This window comes from Mandrillus leucophaeus, unplaced genomic scaffold (assembly GCF_000951045.1).
Source record: "Mandrillus leucophaeus isolate KB7577 unplaced genomic scaffold, Mleu.le_1.0 Scaffold57, whole genome shotgun sequence".
NCBI lineage: Eukaryota > Metazoa > Chordata > Mammalia > Primates > Cercopithecidae > Mandrillus > Mandrillus leucophaeus.
This window is the reverse complement of record NW_012106141.1, coordinates 1,010,599-1,035,207: the sequence shown is the minus strand read 5'-3', so window position 1 is coordinate 1,035,207 and position 24,609 is coordinate 1,010,599. Positions and strand designations below refer to the sequence as shown.

General features: G+C 44.4%; 1 protein-coding gene across 1 annotated transcript in view; it reads left to right on the top strand.

Moving 5' to 3' along the window:
* PTPRG (protein tyrosine phosphatase, receptor type, G) overlaps positions 1-24,609 on the top strand; it is a 602,014-nt gene that overhangs the window by 474,827 nt on the left and 102,578 nt on the right. The window contains exons 7-8 of the mRNA XM_011998353.1: positions 1,476-1,668; positions 23,402-23,586. Coding sequence (XP_011853743.1) covers positions 1,476-1,668; positions 23,402-23,586 — 378 coding nt within the window. The remainder of the gene's footprint in view (positions 1-1,475; positions 1,669-23,401; positions 23,587-24,609) is intronic.

Sequence of the window (24,609 nt, the reverse complement as noted above, 5' to 3'; positions counted from 1 at the left end):
TAATTTTTGTATTTTTAGTAGAGACAGGGTTTCACCATGTTGGCCAGGCTGGTCTTGAACTCCTGACCTCAAGTGATCCATCCACCTTGGCCTCCCAAAGGGCTGGGATTTCAGGCATGAGCCACCGGGCCTGGCCAGAATTACTGTTTTTGATGATCACAATGTTGAAGGCCACACACACACACACAAATCCCTTTTTTGTTTTTTCTGTTTTTGAGACAGGGTGTTACTCTGTCACCCAGGCTGGAGTGCAGTGGGGCAATCATAGCGCATTGCAGCCTGCAACTCCCAGCCTCAAGCAACCCTCTCACCTCAGCCTCCCAAGAAGCTGTGACTACAGGCATGCACCCCCACGCCCAGCTGATTTTTGTATTTTTTGTACAGGCAGGGTCTCATTGTCCCAGCTACTCTTGAACCCCTGGGTTCAAGCGATCTTCCACCTCAGCCTCCCAAAGTGTTGGAACTATAGGTATCAGTCACCACACCTGGCCCAAAGAATCCCTTTTGATAATAGAAATAGGATTTGGGCACCCTGATTTTTTTCTTTTACTTTCCATAAAAGTTAGATTGGCAGTCTTGTAAGTGATATTTCTTAATAATATTAATAATAATGATAGCAGCTAACCTTAATTGAGGACTTAACTGTGTACTAAGCAATTTACATATATTTTAATACTTCTAACAACTTTATAAGGTAAGTATTATTACGTGTTTTACAGTTGTGGATACTTGAGTTACAGAAAACTTAAACAGTTTGTCCCTGATTACCCATCTGCTAAATGTTGAACTTAGGCAGTTTGACTTGCAAGTCACACATTTAGTGACTTGGTGACTTTGCCAAACTTGATCACTAGTATGTCGGAAGATGCCAAGAATTAAATCCCTAATATTTATGAAGCTCTTACGATATGCTAGGAACTGGTTTAAGCACTGTACTTGGATTAAATATTTTGTCAGCACTTAATGTTGACAAAAATCCTTTTGGGTAAATATTGTTATGATTATCACCATTTTATTGAGGAAAAATGGTGGCTCAGGTTAAGCAGCTTATTCAGGTCACAGAGTGGGTAGGTGATGAAGTTAGTATTCATACCCAGGCAGTCTGGCTCCGGGACATAACAGTATCACTGTGACCCTATGCTTCTTCCTAGAATGCTGAAGGCCTTTCCAGCAGGGCACTGCAGAAAGACTGGGACTCTCATGGGAGGCACAAACTCAGAGTGTGGTACAGCCCTCAAATGAAGTGTTTTCCTGGTTAGTTGGCAGGACAGAAACCACAGCCAGATGAGCCCGTTGGCAGTGCTTCCAGCATGCAACCCAAGTCCTGCTGGGTTTAGCAACCCTGGCATCGGGCACTTCCTACCGTTTCGTGCTCTTATCACCTCCACCTGCTTTGGACCAAATCGCTTTTCTAATTGATGGTTTTTGTTTTGTTTTGTTTTGTTTTTTCCTCCCCTCTCTGGTTCTCCGTTCAGCTTGAGGCTTTTTATTCCATCTTCACCACGGAGCAGCAAGACCATGTCAAGTCGGTGGAGTATCTGAGAAATAACTTTCGACCACAGCAGCGTCTGCATGACAGGGTGGTGTCCAAGTCCGCCGTCCGTGATGCCTGGAACCACGACGTGACAGACTTCTTAGAAAACCCACTGGGGACAGAAGCCTCTAAAGGTATATTTGGATTAAGTGCCTTACCCAGAGGAAGATTCCTTATCAAAAATTACTTTAAATTAAAAGGAATTCAAAGCCAGGCAGGAATTGGGACTTGGTGTTAAGTGCATATGTTTCTCTGCTAAAGGGAGCTTGTCTGGCTGAAAAATAGGAGCAGGTGTGGGAATAACTTCTGTTAAATAGGTATGATAGAAATTGCCCTTTTGACCAGTAATAGATAATTCTGTCTGCATTTCTGCCTGGTAGCTTCAAAACTTATAGCAATGTCTAGAGAAAGCTTTTTGAAAGTATCTTACTTTTTACGTGTTTCCCTGTTGATCAGGAGTTTATCTCTGAGCTCAGGTATCAGTGAAACGAGAGAGTTCCCTGACCTCTCCCCCCGCCTTTGAAGGACATGCCCCCCGCCACCTTTGAAGGACTTGCAACAGGAACGTGGCTTATCTGTTCGGTCACCATTCGCTTCTCAGACACCTTATGGGAGGGGGAGCACACAGACGGGCAGGTACAGGAGCCAGGGCAAGTTCCTTGGGGCTCTGGCACTAGGGTTGTTGTCTGTGACTCCTGAAGCCCAAGTGGGCATGTGTTACAGCGGGCTCTTGCAGCCTTGCTGTCTGTGGACAGCTTAAGTGTTAACCAGCTCAATGACCTCTTGGTACCCAGGTCCTTGTCCAGCGTCCAGGAAGAATCAGGTCACACATGGACTTGAAGAATGAATGTGGGGGTTTTATTGAGTGGTGGAGGTGGCTCTCAGCAGGATGTATCAGGAGCTAGAAGGGGTATGGAGTGAGAAGATGATGGAGTTTGGCCATTCAGTGGCCAATCTCCTCTCTGATTGTCCCTTGACATTCAGATGCTCCTTCTCTTCTCCCTACCATGCCATTCTGCTGTTCTACTCTCTTCTGTTCATTCCCCTTATCTGCTTCTGGAGCCTGGGGTCTGGAGTTTATATGGGTACAGGATAGCGGGGTATGGTGGGCCAAAAGGCAACTTTTGGTCATGAAAACAGGAATGTCTGTTTTCACTTAGGGCCAAGGGTCTCCAGGCTTGAGGGTGGGACCTTTGCTGGGGAACTGCCCTCTTCTGGTCAGTATTTCTCTGTCTCCTGTCCATATCATCAGGACCTTTGAATTGCTCCCAACACCCCAGTATATAGTAGTCTTACTACCATCCACCCCAGGCAAGAACTCCCACGCCAGCCTCACCCCCTACTGGAAATCACTTGCTAATTTTTTTAACCTTTATTCAACAGTTTAACCCCCATATCTGATACGCATAAGTTTATCATTTTCAGGCATCTCAGTCTTTTCCATGTCTACGTACTCATGTGAAATGAATATGAATTTCTCTCCCAGGAAATTAGAATGTCTGATTCTACCCTCACGCCTCTCCTCTCAGGTGTAACACATAATTGTGTGACAGAGCTCCGGAAATGCTGAGGGGAGCAAGGCTGATCAAAGCCCTATTACTTGGAATGGAGGAAGGAAAAAGAAGGAATTTTCTTTTGGTGCAAAAAGGGATATTTCCCAACCCAGTGCTCTCCTTCTTCAAAATTATGAGCTTGGGCAATAAAGGGAGAGCTTGTGTCATTTGTCAACACTGGAAGTAGACTGGGCTATTGTTAGTGTGGTACGTTATGTAGAAAGGTTTTCTTTCAAGAGTGCCCCCACCCCTCACAAAAGGGAACAGTTTATTGGCATATGGACTTTGTAGGAACAGGGGGAGTGGGATTCTATTCCACAGGTAACTGCAGTGGCATGCACTTTCATGATAATCATGAGCCCATTTTCTAGGCTCCTGTTTCTGAAAAGGAGCTAAAAGAAGAGGAGAGGGAGTTTAAGAATGTGAGCATTTCCTTCCTGTCTGTGTGATTTTGTTTGAGGTTAGTGAGGAGAAGTGAGTCAGACCAGGTTCCCTGAGAAAGGCTTGAGATTCAAGTAATTTGGGGACAATAGATTGTCGAGGGCCTCATTCTCTGGGAACAATGAGAGAATTAAGAAGCTCACAAACCTGTGAAATATCTTAGGTTGGGCTACCATGGAAAACCTCACATGAACTAATTTTTTTTTTTAACCTAGCTAAAAAAAATAAAGAAAATAACCCAACTAGAAAGCTTTCTCCCAAGAGAACTTGACTGAGAAAAGCAGGTCTCCTGGGGATTTTGTGAGAGTTATATGCAGAGGACATGGATTGTGGGGGTGAGGAATTCATATCACAAGTGAGTGCACGATCTGGTAGCTCAGAACTGCTGAGATGGTGACAGATAAGCTCTTTCCTGAAAAATGGGCCGAGCATATGATATATCAGCTGTACAGAGAAAATGCATGGCCTTTATTATCCAAGAAAGCTAGGGAAGATAATGGTTTCCATTGTGTTAAATTGTTGAAGTGGGCAGAATCTTCCACTGAACAGGCCTTCTCTGAATTTGACCACAACGACAGAACCGTCCTTAAATATGGCAAATTAATTCGTCATTCTACTGGGTTTATTTGAATTATCATAGTGCTCATCGCTGACTCTTTAAGACATGGGAGTATTAAAATGTTTTCTGATATTTTTAGAGCCAAAGAGAGAGCGGGATCTAGGTGCAGTCCTATTTGTGTGTTTAACATATTATTGGAGAGCTACATATACAGAAAAGTGCAGTACCTGTAACATGTGCACAGCTTGATGAATTTCCACAACCTGAGCACACCTGAGTAACAAGCTCCCAGATCAAGAAACTCCCATCTAGGATCTCATGACTCCCCACTCATTCCCCTTCCTAATCACTCTCTGTTCCCAAGGGTAACCTCTTCCAGAAATTCACTTTGCCTGTTTAATAAATTTCATAAAGATGGAATCATTCAGTATGTCCTCTTTGGTGTCCTGCTTCTGTTGTTCTACAGTGATTTTAAGCGTCCTCTCTGTTGATGCCTGTACTTGTAGTTTGTTCTTCTGTATTGCTAAATCCCATTGTGTGATTATACCTGAATATATTTATCCATTTCAGTATACATGAATATGTAGATTATTTTCAAGTCGGGGTGATTACGAAAATTCTTGAACCTGCCTTTTAATGAATATGTGGACATATCTCTATTGGGCATACACCCAGGAGTAAAATGGCAGCATCCTAGAGTACACATATTTTCAGGTTTGGTTAGAGACTGCCAAATGGCTCCCCAAAGTGATTGTATGTACCACTTTACACTTCTGCCAGCAGTTGAGGAAATTTTCCTATTTTTACAGCATTTTTTAAAGGCATAATTTACATACCATAATATACAGCTATGGTAAATGTATAATTTGATAATTTTAGTAAATTTATACTTGCACAGCCATCACTGCAGTCCAGTTTTAGAACATTTTCATCACCACAGAAAGTTCCTTCCTGCCCATTTGCAGTCAATTATTTCTCCTGCCCTCAACCCCAGGCAACCTCAGGTCTGGTTTTGTCTTTCACTTGGTGTTAATGATTTTAACATTTATCCATGTTTGGCATGTATCAGTAGGTCATTTTTATGTTATTGCTGAATAGTGTCCCTATTTTTTTAAATAACAGCTTTATTGAGATTTAATTCACATACCATGAAATTCATTCTTTAAAGTGTACACATCAGTAGTTTTTACTGTAGTCACAAAGTCATGCAACCATTTCTACCATTTATTTCTGGAACATTTTCATCACCCCAAAAAGAAACTCCATCTGTAGCAACCACTCCCATTCTCCTTCTCTTCTTCTGCTCTGTATCTCCCTCCCTCCAGGGCTAGGCGACCACTAACGTACCTTTTGTCTCTATGAATTTGTCTATTCTGGACATTTTATGTAAATGGATCATATATGACTTTTTTCACTTAGCATAGTACTTTCAAGGTTCATCTGTATTGGGGGGTTATGTATCAGAATTTAATTCTATGTTATAGCCAAGTAATATAGCACATAATATGTGGAGGTGCCATATTTTGTTTATCCATTTATCAATTAATGGACATTGAGTTTCTTCCCCCTGTTGGCTGTTATGAATAATACTTTTGTGAACATCCGTATCCAAGTTTTTGTGTAAATATACATTTTCAAGTCTTTTAGATGTAAACCTAGGAATAGCATTGTTGGGTCATATGGTAACTTTCTGTTTACGGTTTTGAGGAACTATCAAACTATTTTCCAAAGTGGTGGCATCAGTTTACATTCCCATCAACAGTGTATGCGCGTTTCAATTTCTCCATGCCCTCACCAACACTTGTTATTGTGCATCTCTTTTATTTTCACCAACCTAGTGAATATGAGGTTGTATCTCTTTATAGTTCTGATTTCCATCTCCCTAATGACTGATGATCTCCCTGTTTGTTTTTAAATGCACATGTCATGGAACCAGAGCCCACATGACCAAATGTTCCTCCTTTTTTTTCCCTAACAAGACTCAGGTAACTCAGCGGCACTATAGGCCAAAAGATGGCCTACACATCATCAGACAGCCTGGAAGACTTAGATTATTGACCTTAGAGATATAAGCAGGAAAGAGCCAAAGCACGGAACAAGTCCTTTTCCTTCCTCCACTCTTCTGTGAAAAAAAGTTTTAAAAAGAGAAGGAGTGGTATTCTGTAATCTTCAGGTAATTCAAAAACAGCAAAGCCTGCCTGATTGGTATTCTCTATCTAATAATTATTGGAAGCTTTCAATGCCCAGGAAAGCTATGATGTTTTATGCATTTGTCGGGCTATTGTCACAGAAGAAGGAAAAATAAATTAATTACATAAGGCAGGAGTCATTTACATTTTTTGGTTAAGAGCCAGATAGTAAATGTTTTTGGCTTTGTGGGCCATATGGTTTCTGTTGAATCCTGGGTATTTGTGGGACATTGGTTCCAGGACCCCTACGGACACCAATATCCTTGGATGCTCAAGTCCATTATATAAAAGGGTGTTATATTTGCATATAACCTAAACACATCCTCCAGTATACTTTAAAATATTTCTAGAGTACTTATAATATTAATGCAATGTAAATGCCATTTAAATAGTTGTTATACTCTACTGGTTTTTGTTTGTACTGTTTTTTATTGTTATATTGCTGTTTGTTTTTTTTTTTCCTTCCAAATATTTTTGATCTGTGGTTGGTTGAACCCATGCATGCAGAAACCGTGGATATAAGTGCCGACTGTACTCAATTCTACCAGTATAGCAGGAAGGCACCTGCAGATGATATGTAAATGAGTGTAGAAAATGTCTTGCAGTAAACCTTTATTTACAAAAAAAGATGGCAGACCAGAGTTGGCCTTGGGACTGTAGTTTACTAACCCCCACTTTAGGGAGTAGCTTAAACTGAGTTGGAGAAACCTAAACTGGTTAATCATAGACTTGTTGTAAGATACATATTTTCTGTCTTCAAGATACTGTGAATGTGTTGGATCTGTGTTTCCATTCCACTGAAAGACCCTAGGACCAACCAGAGATTCACTAACTTGGTAACCGCCCACTTACCAATTCACTTTAACACCCAGTCACCTTTCACATCAGAGGGGTAACCAGAGCCTCAATTGACTGAATATAGCTCCCCTCCTCCCCTGTTCCGCTGGCTATGATTTTGAACTTGAGGCAGCCAGTGGTGGGGGCCTGTGTTCATGCACTCATTTTGTCAGGATGATTGGACATCCTGGAATAGAGAATACAGAATCCAGCCTTTCAGTGCCAAGCACAAGAGGCAGGGCCCCTTAAGAAAGGAATGGGGGAAAAGTCATCTTAATATTGTATTGTTGCTGAAGAAAGACTTCTATATGGATGTCGTCCATAAAAAATAATAAAGCTTTCGTTCCAGTAAATGGAAACAATGTTTAGGCTTGGTGGATTGTTCAAGGGACATCCGATTTGCCACTCTGCCCTTTGTCGGTAAATAACTTGGACAGACTTTAGGATTTAATGGGCTGTCATTTCAGTTATTCTGCAACACATCCTGGGCACATGGGAGAGCGTTCAGTGATTACGTGCTGAATACTGTCTATTGTGAAGACTTTTGGAACAGTGAACAGAGAAAAATAACTTTCCTTCCAACAACATGAAACATATGGTTTATTAATTTAACCAAACCTGTTCAAACCACAGTGGAGTCAAAACCACTTGATCTGATAATTTGATTTGATGGCTTAATTAAAATGACACTGTATAATGTAATAAAAGCAAAGGAAATGGAGAGGACACCGGACTGCATGCATACCCTCTGGGCTCCTAAGCCAATGTCGTGGTTTTTTGGTGAATGTTTTTTTGCCTGTGCTGATGGAGAGATCTCTTTCTTTTTTAGCTATGTTTTCAATGCAAACATTGCTTCCTGTTTTGGTTAAAAGCAGTTTTAAAGGACATATACCACTGTGCAAGGAAGCCTGAGTAACTAGCCTATTTAAAATCAGTACATTGAGAAAGAGGGTCACATTTTCTATCCAAATTAGCAAACAAAGAAGTAAATCCATGATTGCTTTAAAAAAGAGTTTGACATTGAAATTATGGTTTTCTGCTATTTTGGGAGAAAATATTAATGTTGTTCTATTTTCAGTTTAATCATTTCTACTCACCAGATTAATGAGCTTGAATTACTTATCTTATTAAAAGAAGCTCTGATATGAACACTTAATGCCTTTGCAGGCAGCTGCCTGCCCAGAAACTCTTCCAGAAAGTTATCCTGTTACAGCCAGAAGCTTTTAGCATAAGAAAGTGTTAAGAAAAACACATTTTTCAGGCAGCCCCTGTGGAGAGTTTTTAACCCCCTTCTTTCAAAAATAATTTTCAATTGTCATTCTTTTTTAACCTTGAGTGTTTAAGAAAGAAGGCAAAAAAAAGCAGGTCTGTTTCAAGACCCTTGGAACATCCTAGACTCTCATATTTTGAAGGTCCTGCCATGTTATATCCAACGTTTTTAAATGCTCAGACATTTCATGATTACTCTTAAGTTTATGTAAATATATGAGTTGGTGTTAAGTTGCGTTTGATTGGTTGACATAATGTTGATATTTTATAGACTTTTAATGTAGCATTAAATATTTTGTTTCAATTGTTATAGCCAGTAAATGTCTTTTCATATGTCAGACATTTTTGTCCAGCTTTGAAAAGCTTCTTGACTCTAAGAGTGGTGCCTGAAACACCTGTGGTTAGAAAGGCTAGCAAGAGAGCCGGGTGCTGTGGCACACGCCAGTAGTCCCAGCTTCTTGGGAGGTAGAGGCAAGCGGATCGCTTGAGCCCAGGAGTTTGAGGCCAGCCTGGGCAACATAGTAAGCCTACATCTCTTAAAAATAAAAGAAAAAGAAAGCCTGGGAAGAGGTTTTTGTGCGCCAGATGCTGTGCTATCGTTTTCTATTCATAGTTGTTTTATTTAATCCTCAAAACAACCGCTGCCAGGATTCGCTTTTCATCCATTAAATATTTATTGACCATCTACTATAAACAAGTTCTAGGCACTAGAAGTACAGTTGAACAAGGGATGGTCCCTCATCGTGGAGTGTACATTCTAGAAGGGAGAAATAAATAAACACGTCCACTGATGATAGGCTTCAATGTTGTCCCAAAGGGAATCAAATCAAGTCGTGCACTAAGAGTGGTGGAGTGTGGTGAGGTCGTGGGGAGGAGCCCGTCTTGGGATAAGGCAGGTGAGGACAGGGAGCCAGCCCTGTAGAGATCTGGAGAAGCAGGTCATTTGCAAGGACCTTGAAGCATGGGATCCAACCCAGAGCAAGGTAAACAAAGGGGAAGCAAGATCAGAGAGAAGAGGCTGGAGAAGTAGGCAAGAGCAACTCTGACAAAGACTTCTTTTGGTAGAGTTAAGATTGTTTGGAGTTAAGATCTTACAGCAATGGGAAGCCTCTGCAGGGTTTTAAACAGGACTCTGGAATAATCACAACAGTCTATAAACTTATCACTCTGGCTGTTGTGTGAAGAATGCTTGCAGAGGACTTGCATTGGAGTCTGCAGGACCTGCAAGAGACTGATAGAAATATCGCAGGTTGGATGAGGATGATCATAGTAAAGGTATAAGTGATCATTAGGGATGGACTTTGGAGGAGAACTTTGGGGATTTACTAACAGTTTGGATAGAGGGATGGGTAGGGTGAGCAAAGAGAGAAATGGAGTAGTATTGTTTCTCTGTAACAAGTGAGGGGTCTAACGTTCAGAGAGGGTAAGTAAATCATTCAAAGCCTCTCAGCCAGGAAGTGGTAGACCTCAGATGTGAACCAAGATCCTCTTATGTCCACACACAGTGTTCTTTCCATCGTCCAAGGGACCGCCATCTTCCATAAGAACCTGCAAGTGGTGCCTCTGTGTTCTCGATGTCGTCAGGTGACTTGAACAACACAGCTTATTACTCCTTCCCTGAATGAAGGAGCTTTAAAACTAAACATACTTGTGGGAATCGGCTGCTCTTACTTTCCTGAAAGTAATCACTGGGCTCAGTCTTTATCTTTGTGGCTTTTATCTATTTTGTCAGGTTATCTTGGGTGCTCAGGGCATAGGTTACTGGTCACAGGGTTAGTCCTGAGAGTCCTGCACCCACTTGATCTGCACCATGGGGCCATATAGGCAAAAGATCTTGTGCATCCTTGGATCAGAAGGGCCTAACACGGTACCTGGCACGTAGTAGGTGCACGGTCATTGCTAAGTGAATGAATGAATAAATAATAAGACAGGATAAGGCAGTGTTAGAAGACAGACTTGGGATTCAAGCAAACCTGGACTCAAATCCTAAAAACCATTCGCTCCTTTGTGACCTCGTTCAAGCTAATATCTAAGCTTCTATTTCCTTGCCTCTAAAATAGAGATAATAAGGCAGAGCCCAGTGGCTCATGCCTGTAATCCCAACACTTTGGGAGGCCAAGGTGGGAGGATCACTTGAGACCAGCAGTTCCTGACCAGCTTGGGCAACAGTGAGACCCCACCTCTACCAAGAAAAAAAAAAATTTTTTTTTTTAAATTTTTTTTTTAGCTGGGCTTGGTAGCACACACCTGTAGTCCCTAAGCTACTCAAGAGGCTAAGGCAGAAAGATCACTTGAGCCCAGGGGGTTTGAGGCTGTAGTGAGCCGTGATCATGCCCGCTGCACTCCAGCCTGGGTGACACAGTGAGACCCTGTCTCAAAAAATAATAGTAATAAAATATAATAATCACACACTTTCTTCCTCAGCCAATGGCCTTTTAAATGAGACTGATAGTGCGGGATCTTGGACATGGAAATTACTCTGCAAATAATTGTATCTTCTTATCTGTAGGTCAGCAGTAGCTTCTTTGTATGCCCAGGACAACCTGTTATATGTGACATGATCATTGGAGAATTTTGGAATAAGGGTGCCATGCCCTCTTCCTGTTAGACATGTGAAGCCAGGCTATTTGAATTTGTTGAAACCTTTCTAATGAAATGTATAATCCTTAAGGTGGTCCACACACCAAGTCCTGTCCCCCTCCCCAGCCCCATCTTGTACTTTCCTTCCCTTGGCATCCTACACTTCAGTCCAGCAGCCATTCTGTTCCCTCTACCTGGAAGGCCCTTGTCCCACCTCAGTACCTAACTGACCCCTCCTCAGCCTTCATAACACAGCTCAAGGGTCCCTTCCCCAAGGAAGTTTCCTGACTGCCTTGCCCCAGCCACTTGTTTTAGGGCACCAGTACCTTTTCTTATAGTACTTACCACAGTTGGATTTTTACATCTGATTATGTGATATGTGATTTTTTTCCCTAATATCCAGCTCTCTCACTACCCCATAAGCTCCATGAGGGTTGAGACTGTTTTCCTTTTCTCTGTTTTTATTATGGTCACTATTGACTCCTCAGTAAATACTGGATTGGATATGTTGTTGGGTGGGTGGATGGGTGGATGGATGGAAATGTGGATCCATGGATGAATAGGAGGATGGATGGATGCATGGATCCATGGATGGATGGGAAGATGGAGGGATGGATGGATGGATCCATGGATGGAGGGATGCATGGATGGATTAAGCTAACGTATACATACCAGGTGGCCAGGAATAAAAAATTCTTACCAAAAGAGTTGGCACAATTGGGACATGTATGATGTAGCCCAGGCTGGGTGCTCCTATTGGGGAGCATTGCCAGGCATCTGAAGCAAGATGTCATGCCAGTGCTACTTCCTGAAATCAGAGAGGCTCCTGGGATTGGGGAAGCCACCTTTTTACTCTGACCAAAAGCCGCCTTGGATGGAAGCATACATTTCAACAAAACATGGAGCGAGGGCTTTTCTGTCTGCCTCAAGGAATAGCCTAAAAGCAGAGAATGGAGCCACTTAAAGTGTCAGGCACTGATGTCAGGATGTTCTCAGGCAGAATCGGCTGTTATGGCTTGGGAGCGGTTGAGCTGATATTGGTAGCAGACTCCAGGGGCCATCTAGCATTTTCACACTTTATAAATATTACCTAATTACTTAATCCTCTCCATCTCTAGGCAGGTAGACAGAGTTTGATCTTCAACTTAGCAACCCTCCTCTGTCTTCTGCTTTTCTTTGCTCACTAGAAAAATCTTCTCTGACATGGGGTTTACTTGTGTGGGCACCATGGTGCTTCTGAACAGCAATCTGGAAATTAATAAAGGCCAACAGCTTCCTTACTCCCAGAGCAGCACACTTCCCCTTTTTCACTAACTAGCATTTACAGCCTATGAAACATGAGGCTGTGAGACATTGGCGTGCCTCTCATTGGAGCCATAGGAGGTATCTAGCTGGGAGACAGACTATTTATCTTCCCCATTCATCCCACTCATTATTCCTCAAACAAACACGGGTTGGTTGAAGCTGTTTTTCCTCAGGTATCTGTCCAGGAATATGGACAGAATCCTTGCTTTCCTAGGGCATAAGAAACAGTCTCATCTCCCTGCCCCTGAAGCCTGAAAATCAAAGAACAACTGTTAAGACCCAGAAGCGGGAGCCCCGCGTGGTGTCCTCTTGAGTCAGGCTTTTCTTATTCCTTCTCAGCACAGCCAGTGGTCGTTACGGTTGCTGGCTTCACTCCTGGGCAGCTCTCTTGACTGGTTTTGCGATTCCTAAGCACTGGCTTGGACCGAAATGAGTATCTTGGCTGTCACATTTCAAATCTCTGCCTGTGCTGAGAAGGCACTGCCTATATGTCTGAGACTAAATGCTGTCAGGTATTATCAAGTGCACAGAGCTATGCAATTCTTTGCTTCCAGGCTGGCACCAGGAAAGGCTTGCCAGAAGAGAAGAGCCTTCTCGGTGAGGAGTGTGCTGACTGTTTAAAACTTGGTTTTCAGCCACCAGCTGCGAAGCCCAAGCTCTTCAGAGCGTATGGACCCATTTGCCAGGGGCAGCCAAGAGGACTCAGGTGGCTCAGTCCCTGCCATGTGCTGAATCGATGATTCCACTTGGGCCCACTCTCGGGCAGTGCCTGCCCATAGCCTGGTCTCTCCATGCAACTGACAGGCTCCCTGGTTCCTTCTTGGGTCCCTTTGACCAAGTCTTGGCCTGAGGGCAGTACCCAGGTGTGGGAGACCCTGAAACCATACCAGATAGGGCCATCCTTAACCAAATGACCAGTTGGTTCAGATACCACATCTGGGGATTGAAATGAGGTTGGAATCCAAACATTGGAGTTCATCCTACCACTCCACCCACACTCAGCCAGAACAGAGAGCAAGTAAGAGTAGCAAGTGGCCAGGAAGTAGCGGAGATCCAGAGTTAACAGGTGAATGCCGTGCATGAGCCAGGACACTACTTTTAAGCATAGTAGGTACCAAGTCGAGCAGATTACCTGTTTCCAAGAGAAATTATTTTAAGGCTCAGATGGAAAACAAATGAGGGCATCTTAACCATTTGCGTAATAATCTAGAATCAATTATTTCCATAAAATCCCAGCTAACGCCATCTGTATGGGTCACTGGTTGATTTCCTGACATGGCTGTTGGAATCACTAATAAAAACGGCTCATGGGATCTTAGATCTTGGATGCTGTTTGGATACCAGTCTTGCGTTGCTAAGGGCACTTTTAGAGCTCTATTTTAGGTGACCCAGCCATTTCTTCATAGTAAAGGGGATTACAACATTATCTCAGCAGTGGGAAACAGGAGAAAAACATCGTTATAAAGGAAGGACACTGGGCATTTACCATCCTAGCTCCGCAGCCGGGTCTGTGGTTCAGACCCTCAGTTGGAGCCCTTCACTAGGGCTAGGGCAAGACGTGGGGAGAAGGTGGAAGGTCAGAAGCACCATGTGGGAAGGATGCTGTGCTCAGTTAAAATGGGATAAGGCCACTTTGCTCTCTTAGTAGGAAATCACAGCATCATGAAGTTGAAAGGGAGGGAAGGACCCCAGGGTACATGGAATCCAGCCTTCCATCCAGCGTCCAAGATGCACGCAGCTGTTATCAAGTGAGGCTGGGAAGATGCATCATCCTGAACTTTGTCACCTCCCTTAGCGCTGAGCTGAACAATGCTTTTCCTGCACAGGACATGGACACCTCCCTTGGCCTTTAGCTCTCAGAGGAAGAGGGATATCATGTAGAAAAAAGAATCCAAGGAGGTACGAGAGGTCAGTGAGAACATAATGTAGGAAGTCGAAACCAATGCTTAAACTGGAGAATTGAATTTCTGCCTCTGCTTTCCCAGATACTGCCTGTTTCTGTTTTCTGAGCATGTAGCTCTGTTACATGCACAGCAGAGACAGCCAACAGGATAAGAACAAGTTTTCAAATTTGCTTTCTTCCATGGTAATTGCAACACAGAGCATCTAATACTCATTTGTTTGCTGAGAAACTGAATTGTAATTCAGGACTTGTTCATGGAAAGGGAGATGTCATTGTATTATAGTGTAGAAGAAAAGTCCACAGGTAACAGGTGGCATCAGTGGAGACACCATGGATTTAGAACTTGAAAGCAGTTGTCCTAGCACTTAGGAGAATCTGGGGACAACTCTGCACCAGGGTCCCACATCAGAAGAAGGTGGCGGGCTAGCCAGCAAATTCTGACCTTGACAGCCCGATCCACCCCGGGATGAACCCCAGCTCCAGTGCTTCCTAGCTTTGAGACCTAGTCTTGGGCCACTATCCTCCTCATTCCCTGCTCACCAGCCACACTAGTTTCCTTCCCAGTTTTCTCATCACAGAGCCTTTGTACACACTGTTTTTTTTCTCTCTGACATACCCAAGCCTCCTTTTTTCCTCTTTCCTCTATAAACACCTACTCATTGTTCAGATTTCAGTTCAAACTATGCTCAGTAAGTTCTCTAAGCAACTCCCCAAGTTTAGGTCAGGGTTCCTTATTAAACCTTTATACAGAACTACTATAACGTTTTCCTTAAAAAGCATGTAATTATATATTCCTTAGTGCTGGATGGGTTTAACCATTTTGGTGCCATGGACTCCTTTAGCTTATTTTCTCATATTGATGGTTTTAGATGCTTAAAATATAATAGATTACAGAGGAAGCCAATTATCCTCAGATATTTTCGAAGTATCTTTAAAATTGTACTAATTTATCTGCTTCTTGATGAGGGCATTAAATTATAAGATCCAGCCACAGATCTAAAAATCATTATGATGTTGAAATAATGATGAACATGAAGGAAATTTTGAAATACAACTGAGTCCTGAACACCGTGGAGATTGGGGTGTCCCCACAATCAAATATCCTGTATAAATTTCAACTCTCCGAAAAGTTAATACTAAAGCCTTACCAGTAACATACACAGTCGAGTAACACATATTTTGTATGTAATATGTATTATATGCTATATTCTCACAATAAAGTAGGCTAGAGGAAAGAAAATGTTATTAAGAGTATTATAAGGAAGAGAAAATGTGTTTACTGTTCATTAAGTGGGAGTGGATCATCACAAAGGTCTTCATCCTTGTCATCTTCATGTTGAGTAGACTGAGGAGGAGAAAGAAGAGGAGGAGTTGGTTGCCCTGTCTCAGGGGTGGAAATTCACTTATAAATTGACCCATGTGGTTCAAACCTGTGTTGTTCAAGGGTCACCTGTATTGGTAATCACTGTAATCTGACAGGAATAGCTTTGTGATTTCTTTTGGTGATTATCACACAAGTCTTGTAACACTACTGTAGTTTGTTGCCAACATTTAAAATGTAAGGAAATGCTACATTTTAGTTAGAGATTAGTGAAAATAAAAGTGGACTTTTTTGCTACCTAAGTTCACAGACTTTGGTGAATTCTATCCAGATCTCCTAAGGACACTCAAGTTAAAACGGGAAGGAAGTTTTTTACCTGTTGGGACAGCTTTCCCCTTTTAAGCTCTTGGAGTAATGCTCCTGACATCTTTATTAGCATCTTGAAGATAGGAAAACAGTTATGGGACGGGTATGGGGCAAGTACATACATGACTGCTCCATGGAGTCCCCTGCCAACTCTGGTTCAGATTCAGGCAGATTGGGTTTCAGTTGTCCATTCTCTTCTCACTCTGGTTCCTTGGCCCAGCCCAGTAACTTGGTGTCTCTGAAGCCCGGTGTCCTCATCTTTCATGGGGAGAATGGAGCCCAGCTCTTGGATTCAGTTATGCATTGTGTGCGGGGGATGATCCCAGATGAATGCACAGAGCCAGGCCCAGGGCATGGGCGTGGCAGCTGCAGCTCTAGCTAGAAATGATGCAGACGGAAATGCACATTACACTGGAGCTGGGGTCCTGCTTTGACTCCGTCATTCCCAGTTCCTTCCTCCATGTGGTTTGCCCGTCTTGAGCTCTTGGGCAGGGATGGGGGAGGCAACACCCCAGGCACCAAGATTCCAGGTTTGACGTCCTATGAGGGCTGCCGAGGAGGATTCTGTGTTTACCTAGACCTCTTTGATACAGCCCTTCAAAAACAGAATCACTCCCTGGGGCCATTTCTCTGGAAATTTCCCCTAAAGGATTCCATATTTGAAGGTGGTAAAGAAATGACAGGCATTGAAGCAGTCTAAGGCAAGGCTTGGGCTCTGTTCCTCCTGACTGGTTCCCTCCTGCTTTTAAGAGGAGACGCCTCCTGATCTTTCTCCCCGCCAGGGCCAGGCAGTCCCCGAGGAAGAGGCATCTCCCCCACGGTCCTCTGCTGGCTTAAGCCAAGCTGTTCCCTCTGACACCGCCTCTGTGTGGCATATGATGTCGCAACACCTCCCACCCAGGAAGCGGCAGTTTCGTCTGTGTTAACAGGCACTGTGAAATAGTGAATCTGCACCGAATTGCTTTGAGTAGTGCTGTCTCTTTGACTCCTGATCAATATTTGGCTAGTTGCCTCGGGTGTGAAACTCCGAGGGGGCAGGTGCTGGGAGAAGGCCCCTGGAGGAACCTTTAACTCCAGATAGTTTAAGGCACTTGGAAATGACGCTGACTTTCAGACAGAGCATATCACATTAGGTTATCTAAAGGCCCAAATGAAGAGGATGGAGTGGGGGAGGAGAGCCTACTATTTACTTGTGGAACCACTAAGAAAATATCCTTGATATTGATTTAGAATCAGAGGACCTTGGGTGCTCTGCTAGAAGCCTCTTGATTACTAAACGAAGCCTGGGATCATAATTAAAGGTGGTTCAGAGTGAAGGCAGAAATTCTCAGAGCTGGTGACGAGCAGCACCTAGATGCCTGTGAGAAACAATCAGACCCCAGTGGGAACATAATCAGACCCCTGAGAGGGGAAAGGCTGGTGTCAGGAGGCCTCACAGGGGATATTTGTTTAGAAATCCGGGTGTGGTACCTCCCGCATGATTAAAAGGCTTCAATTTGGTACAAAAGGACATATCAAGAGGTCTGTCAGACTCCCTTTGTTAGGTGCAGTTCACAAGGACCATTGAGAAGAGATAGAAAAGTACAAGTATTGGGCATCTGTGGTGTGCCCTCGAGAGTGCTCCTGGTGTTCGTTTCAGACCAGTAGAAAACTCACCTCGCCTTGCGGGCCAGAGAGCTGCTGGGGAAGTGGGCTGGGCAGAGGCAATGGGGAGTGTTGGGGACTATGGCCAAAAAAAATTGAGTACACACCCCCATCTAAAGGAAATTATTGCTTTCCTGCTCTGGCTCACCACTGCCATGTATGGATGCAGGCCTAATTTTAAAGCCCATATTTATATGTAAAATATACCATTTTTTAACACTGTGTGGGACATACAGTGTGTCCATATACTCACCATTAGGCCTGAGGCCCACGACTTTGGGTTTACCCACAGCGTTCCCTCGTAATCCTCACCGCAACCTTGTGAGGAAGAGAATTACTAGACCCTAGTCACCCATTTTACAGATGAGGGCACAGGATTTGTACGGGTCTGGCTCCAAAGCCCACACTTTCTATTATACCAGCTCTTCCAGACTGATCTATAAAATTCTCTTTTGCTGTGTGTGCCTGTTTCCTATTTGGACTTTGGAGGGAGGTGTTGTTTGAAAGAAGAGTTTCCATCACTTAAAGAGCACGCAGAACTTTGGAAGCACAAGGCACAGTGGTGTCCGCCTGCTCGCTTGCCTGAGTTCTTTGACGGGTGTCTGGTTCTGTTGTTGCTCCAGCCGCCAAGCATCAGTGGTTTTTGTTCCCTCCGTAGACTGAATGCTTTTCTTATTAGCAGAAGGCATGAGTTAAAGACCAGAGGCAAGATCCTCAACAAATTTGAGGCTTCTGGCAGTGACCTCAGGAATGAATTGTGTGGCACTGATTTTGTACATGGAATCCTCTTCACTGGAGGACACTCAAAACAGCGTCCCTCATTCTGTCACAGAAATGCGAGCCCCTGCCAAGGGTACCAATGATAAGGAGCTTGGTCCCTGCCCGGGAGATGCTTGCAGCTCAGTCAGAGGGACACAGAGGCGGGCAGGTGGTGAGGGCATAGGGTGGTGGGCACCATGAGGAGGGAAGCAGTGAGAGTACAGGAGGACACGGGTGGCCCATCGGCCTCAGAGGGGAAGCAGGGTGTTGAAGCTGGAATTTTTTCTTTTCCCTTTTTAAATTTTTTTTGAGATAGAGTCCTACTCGGTCACCCAGGCTGGAAGCACAGTGGCATGATCAAAGCTCACGGCAACCTCCGCTTCCTGGGTTAAGGTGATCTTCCGACCTTAGCCTCCTGAGTAGCTGGGACTATAGGTGTGCGCCACCAGACCTGGCTAATTTTTCTACTTTTTGTAGAGCCGGGGTTTCGCCATGTTATCCAGGTTGCTCTCGAACTCCTGGCCTCAAGCGATGCACCCACCGTGGCCTCCCAAAATGTTAGGATTACAGGAGTGAGCCACCACGCGCAGCCTTGAAGCCTGGTCTTTAAGGGGACTGGGGTGGGGGCTGGCCAGAGATGAGTCCATGAGGAGGAAGATGGCAAGCCATGAGGTTGACGATGTGGAAGGGGATCATGTCACACAGGACCTAAGGACCAGGGGAAAGACTAAGGATGTTATTCCATGTACAACCAACTTTTTGTTCATTCAGCAAATATTGATTGAGAGCCCTCTACGTGCCAGGCACTGTCTTAGACGCAAGGTAATTAACCAGACAAGACAGAAAAGGCGCCAGCCTTGTGGAGCTTCCATCTAGTGGGGGAGATGGATAATTACAGATCGTCGATGAAGTCAATAATACAACTCCACGTATTAGTAAGTGCTGGGAAGAATCTAAGCTCTGTGAAGGAGCAGGCCTGTCAGCCTGTACTGAGGGACAGAATTCAGTGCCAAGAATACAGTGCAGCTGATAATTGTGTTTCAAAAAAGGGCTTGGCCTCTCCTTACTGTCTCAGTCCAGGATCAGCACTGATCCACAGGCCTAAACTTACTCCCCACCACCTTTTGTGTAGCCATGAGCTAAGAATGGTTTCTATATTTTTAAATAGTTGGAAAAAAATCAAAAGAATATTTTGCAACACACAAAAATTCTATGAAGTTGAACTTGTGTCCATAGATAAAGTTTTGTTGGAGCACAGCCACACTCATTCATGTTTGCATATTACCTGTGCTGCTTTGTGCTTCAAAGGCAGAATCAGTAATGGCTACGAGAGACCATGTGGCCTGCAAAGCCGAAAATATTTACTCTCTGGCCCTTTACAGAAAAAAGTTTGCCATCCTCTATTCTAGGCCCTTCTAGTACTCTGCAAATGCCTTCTCCAAATTTGGCCCAGTATACCTAGAAAAAGCCACTACCCAGGATGGTGAGTAGAGAGCAGAAGAGACACCTCTCATCAGACTGCTGTTCCTATAGCTCCTCAGCCTGCAAAGCCCTGGCCTCATGCTCCTCCTCTGATGTGTGATCAGGGACAAGCATGGATCTTTGGAGGCCATTAAGTTACAGAATTCCCTTCCTGGTGGATGATCCTGTTAGAGTGAGGCCAGATCTACCTCCTTTGAGAGTTTAACTCAGTATTTTTTTAATACATTGAGACAGTGAGATTCTGTACCATCATTCAAGACAATGACACTAAGCTCTACTTATTGATGAGGAAATATATCCATGAGTTGTTGAGTAAAACACAACAACAAAAAATTCTAGGGCCAGGCATGGTGGCTCATGTCTGTAATTCGAGTACTTTGGGAGGCCAAAGGGGGAGGATCACTTGAGCCCAGAAGTTCAAGACCAGCATGGGCAACATAGTGAGACCCTGTCTCTATTTTAAAAATTTAAAATTAGCCAAGTGTGGTGGTACGAACCTGTAGTCCTAGCTACTTAGGAGGCTGAGGTGGGAGGATCACTTGAGCTCGTGAGGTTGAAGCTGCAGTGAGCCATGATCCAGCCACTGCACTCCAGCCTGGGTGACAGAGTGAGACACCACCTCAAAACCAAACATTCCATTCTAGTGCCATCGACATCCTATTCTATTTCCATCAAATTGTGCGTATGTACTTTCACATGTATATAAAGCGATAACTGCATGTTGGAGTCCCAGAATGTTCACAGTCGTTTTCTTTGGGCACTGAGATTTGGGGTGAATTTTTTTCTTTTAACTTTCTTTTTACTTTTTTGTACTACTTGGGTTCCTTTTTAAAAAATATTAACATGAATCATCTTAATGCACACAGAAAAACCCATCTATTTTAATTTCAAAAAATAAGAAGAATGGTTGCATCTGTATGTGGGTGACAGAATTATTTATGGGGGTATGATGTAACTGCCAGAGAGGGATGCTTCCCTGTACAGCATTCATTGCTATTTGGAGCAGGGGAATGAATGGTTGCAGAATAAGGAAGATAAATAAGAACATTGTGGGAGGTGAGAAAAGATAGAGAAGTTAGGAAATCTGACATGGTCATCATTATGGGATATAGAAGTTTCCCAATATGTACATCTTGGTTCGTTATTAGTATTTGGAACACTGGGGGTGTAGCTATTTCCTGATCTTTCCCCCGCCTCCTCCATGTTCTGTCTTGAAAAACTATGAAGCCGCTTAGAAGCTGGAGTATTTAAAAACAGTAGGTTGGCGCCACCTAGTGCCCACGTTCTGTCACTCCGCCCTCACATCTCCGTGGAAGCCTCCCTTCAGATTCTTTGTTTGATGTCCCTGCTCTGGTGGCATTTGTGCAACAGACAGCCTGATGCCTCCCAGGGGTTCTGCAGGGCAGTGGGAATGCCTCACTAACTTATCCCCTCCCTCCTTCCTTCCTTCCTGTCTCTGTCGCACAAAGCGAACCTCACCTTTGGCAGTTGAAGAACAAAAGGTGGCCTCCCTGTCAAAACCAATCTACTTTTCTCCACCAGCCAGGTCCTCAAAGCTGGGCCGTGCGTCTCTGGCAGGAAAGCCATCCTGTTCCCCAGGGCTACCTTGGGATTGGGGCTCTTGGGTAGAAAATACGGGAGTCTGGCTCCTGGTGGGCTACAGGGCATGTGTGTGGGTGGTCTTTGGAAGATGCCAGCGGGTCAGAACCAAGCTGCAGTCCCCTGGCCTGTCTCTGCCAGCACGCCCACCTACTTCTTACCTGGTTCCTGCACCCAAACCAGAAGGTCCTCCTCACTGCCTCTCCCTCTCCCCTGCCTTCCTTACCCGGCACATCACCAGGCCTCTGCATTTTACCTCCTAACTGTAAACTCTAGAACCGGCCATTCCTCCCTGGTCTTCCAGCAATTGGCCATTGCAGCCCCTCCCTCACAGGCCCCCTCCTCCACACTTGGCTTCTCTGGGGCCTTCTCCACTCAGCCGAAGCTCAGGGGATCTTTGTGAAGCATCCACCTGATTGTGTCATTCTGGGGCTCAGTTCTTTCCAGGGGCGTCCAAGGACTCGTGGGAGAAAGGCCAGAGCTCGAATCTGGCTCCGAGGCTTCTCCCTACAGCTGCACCTGTGCCCTGCCTGCCTGTCTTCTCTGTGCCTTGCTCCAGCCCCTCAGACCTTCATGCCAGGTCCCTTTACAGCTCCCACCCCCTTCATCTCCATAAGCTCTCAGCTCTCAGTTACGTGAACCTTCCGCAAGGGCATCTTCCCGGGGTGCCAAAGCCTGAGCCACGTCTTCCTCTTCCTCCTCTCCCTCCATCTTTTCCTGGAGTGCAGTATTGGCTCTGCGTGTGGCAGTTTTTGGTGAGCCTCTATCTCTTACAGTGCAGCTTCTCAGCTGAAGGTGATTGGCCCCCGCAAGCAACCTTTGGCGATACCTGGGGACATTTTTGGTTGTCACAAGTTGAGGACGGGGAGCAGGGCTACTGGCATCTAGCAGGTGGAGGCCAGGGATACTGCTACACAGGGTACAGGACAGCCATCACGAGCAAGGCATTGTCTGGCTCAAGAGGTCATGGGTGCTGAGGGTGAGAACGCCTGCCCTGGACCATCAGCTCCATCGAGGCAGGGAACACGGTCACAGGGGCCTGGACACCTCTGAGAAAGCACACGTTTCCAGCTGACTAGATCAGACCTGTTGAGCATTTGTATAACTCATTTAGACCTGTCAAGGTCTCAACACTTTCATAGGTTTGTCTGTAAACAGATTTGGATCCACCATGTCCCTTAAACCTCTCAGCCCCGAGGAATAAGATGAATTAGCCTGACTTTTCCTTACACCCCACGTCAGGATAATTACACGGGGTTCTGCTGTTCCAGAGAAAGTCATCCTTGTGTTATGTGACTTTGCTTTAAAATTACTTAAAGTCTCATTATAAATTTATTTATTTACACTCGGACCTGTTTACAATAAGATTTCGTCTACAGTTTTAGTTAGCACACTCCACCAGTCCAACGGCCTGGCTTCTTCAAAACGGCCTTCATGAAAAAAAAGGCTGATGACCATGAGGCTGAAGGGGACACAGTGATTAAGGATCTTTTGGAGACAGCTGGGGAAATTTGAATATGGACTATATATGAGATAATAGTATTGAATTCATGTTTAGTTTCTTTGATATGAAACTGGTATTATGGTTACCTAGGAAAGTGTCCTCAATCTTGGGAGATGCAGGACAGAGTATCTAGGGTACAAGCATCAGAATGTTGCAGTGTTTACTGACCTAGCAGAAAAACAGCTCTGTGTGTGTGTGCACATGTGCATCTGTGTCCCGTGCACGTGTGTGCGTGCATCTGTATTCCGTGCACGTGTGTGCATGCATCTGTATTCCGTGCACGTGTGTGTGCATCTGTGTCCCGTGCATGTGTGTGTGTGCATCTGTATTCCGTGCACGTGTGTGTGTGCATCTGTGTCCCATGCATATGCGTGTGTGTGTGTGTACAATGTTCTCCCCCTCTTTCTACACACAGTGTTAAGAGGACCCAGGAGAAGGGAGCATGGGTGCTTCCTGTATTACTCTTTCAACTTTTTGAGGCTGCAGTCCTTAGGGGCACGGATTGAATGGCACATTGTTCTGAAAGCTCCCTGAGCTGAGCCCTGTGTATCTTTAGTTTGCAGCTCTCCACCCATCCACATGAAGGTGCAGCCTCTGAACCAGACGGCACTGCAGGTGTCCTGGAGCCAGCCGGAGACCATCTACCACCCACCCATCATGAACTACATGATCTCCTACAGCTGGACCAAGAATGAGGACGAGAAGGAGAAGACGTTTACAAAGGACAGCGACAAAGACTTGGTATGAAGCCCCTGCTCTGATTCGGGGTACATGCTGCAGAGAGAGACTCCTGCTGCATCTCTCTGCCAGGCACTGCACAGTGTGCCAGCTCTGTGTCATCTGTCCTTACACTGTCTGGTGAACATGGGCACTGCCATTGCTGCGCTGCTCGAGAGTGCCAGGGAGGACAGCAGACGGAGCCTGCCTGGGTGCCATCCCGACCTCACACTTAACAGCTACGCAACCCGGAGAGCCGGTTCATTTCTTTAGATTGGGTCCTTTAGAACTTGACTGCTTTTCCTTTCATTGTTAACGAACAGCCTCAATTAGGCCCTTTTCATCTGATGGGATTATCAATGGGATTATCATAAATACTAAATGAGCTATACAAGTATTCAACAGGTCCTATATAACTATCTCAATATTAGCTATTATTTATTGCAATCATTCTCCTCTTCCTCTTCCCCTACTAAAGCTACTGCTGCTCACATCACCACCACCACTGTCCACAGTTGCTGCCCTTTGTCACAGTTGTTCTGCCTTACACATTTGCAATACCTGCCAAACCCCTGCAGCTGTGTAATATTTTCTCTCTTTTCTCAGATACTCAAATACTATACTATCCGACCTCACTTTGAGCTACACGTGCCAAATTCAACATCTCCTCTTAAAATTTACCTAAATGTTTAGTGTCCAACACACAAGGCCCTTCAGAACAGATGTTTGCAGAAGCCATCTCCTTCCCTATGAAAGCAAACTCTCCACAACTACTGTCTTTAAGTCTTTGCCTAAAAACTCAGAGTGACATATTTGGTTTGAAAGCCTTGTGTTTACTGTTAATCAAAGGAAGGCTGTGGAATAATGAAACCCGTAATTGTACATGCACATGAAAAATGCAATAGCACCAAGTGGGATTCTTAATGACTGTTATCACTTTTTTCCTCCCTATACAGAGTCCTCCGGGCCCATTCAATCAGTTATAGAATAATACTTTTCATAGTTCTTTAGATGAAGATTCTTTTACTTCATTTCCATTTATATTTT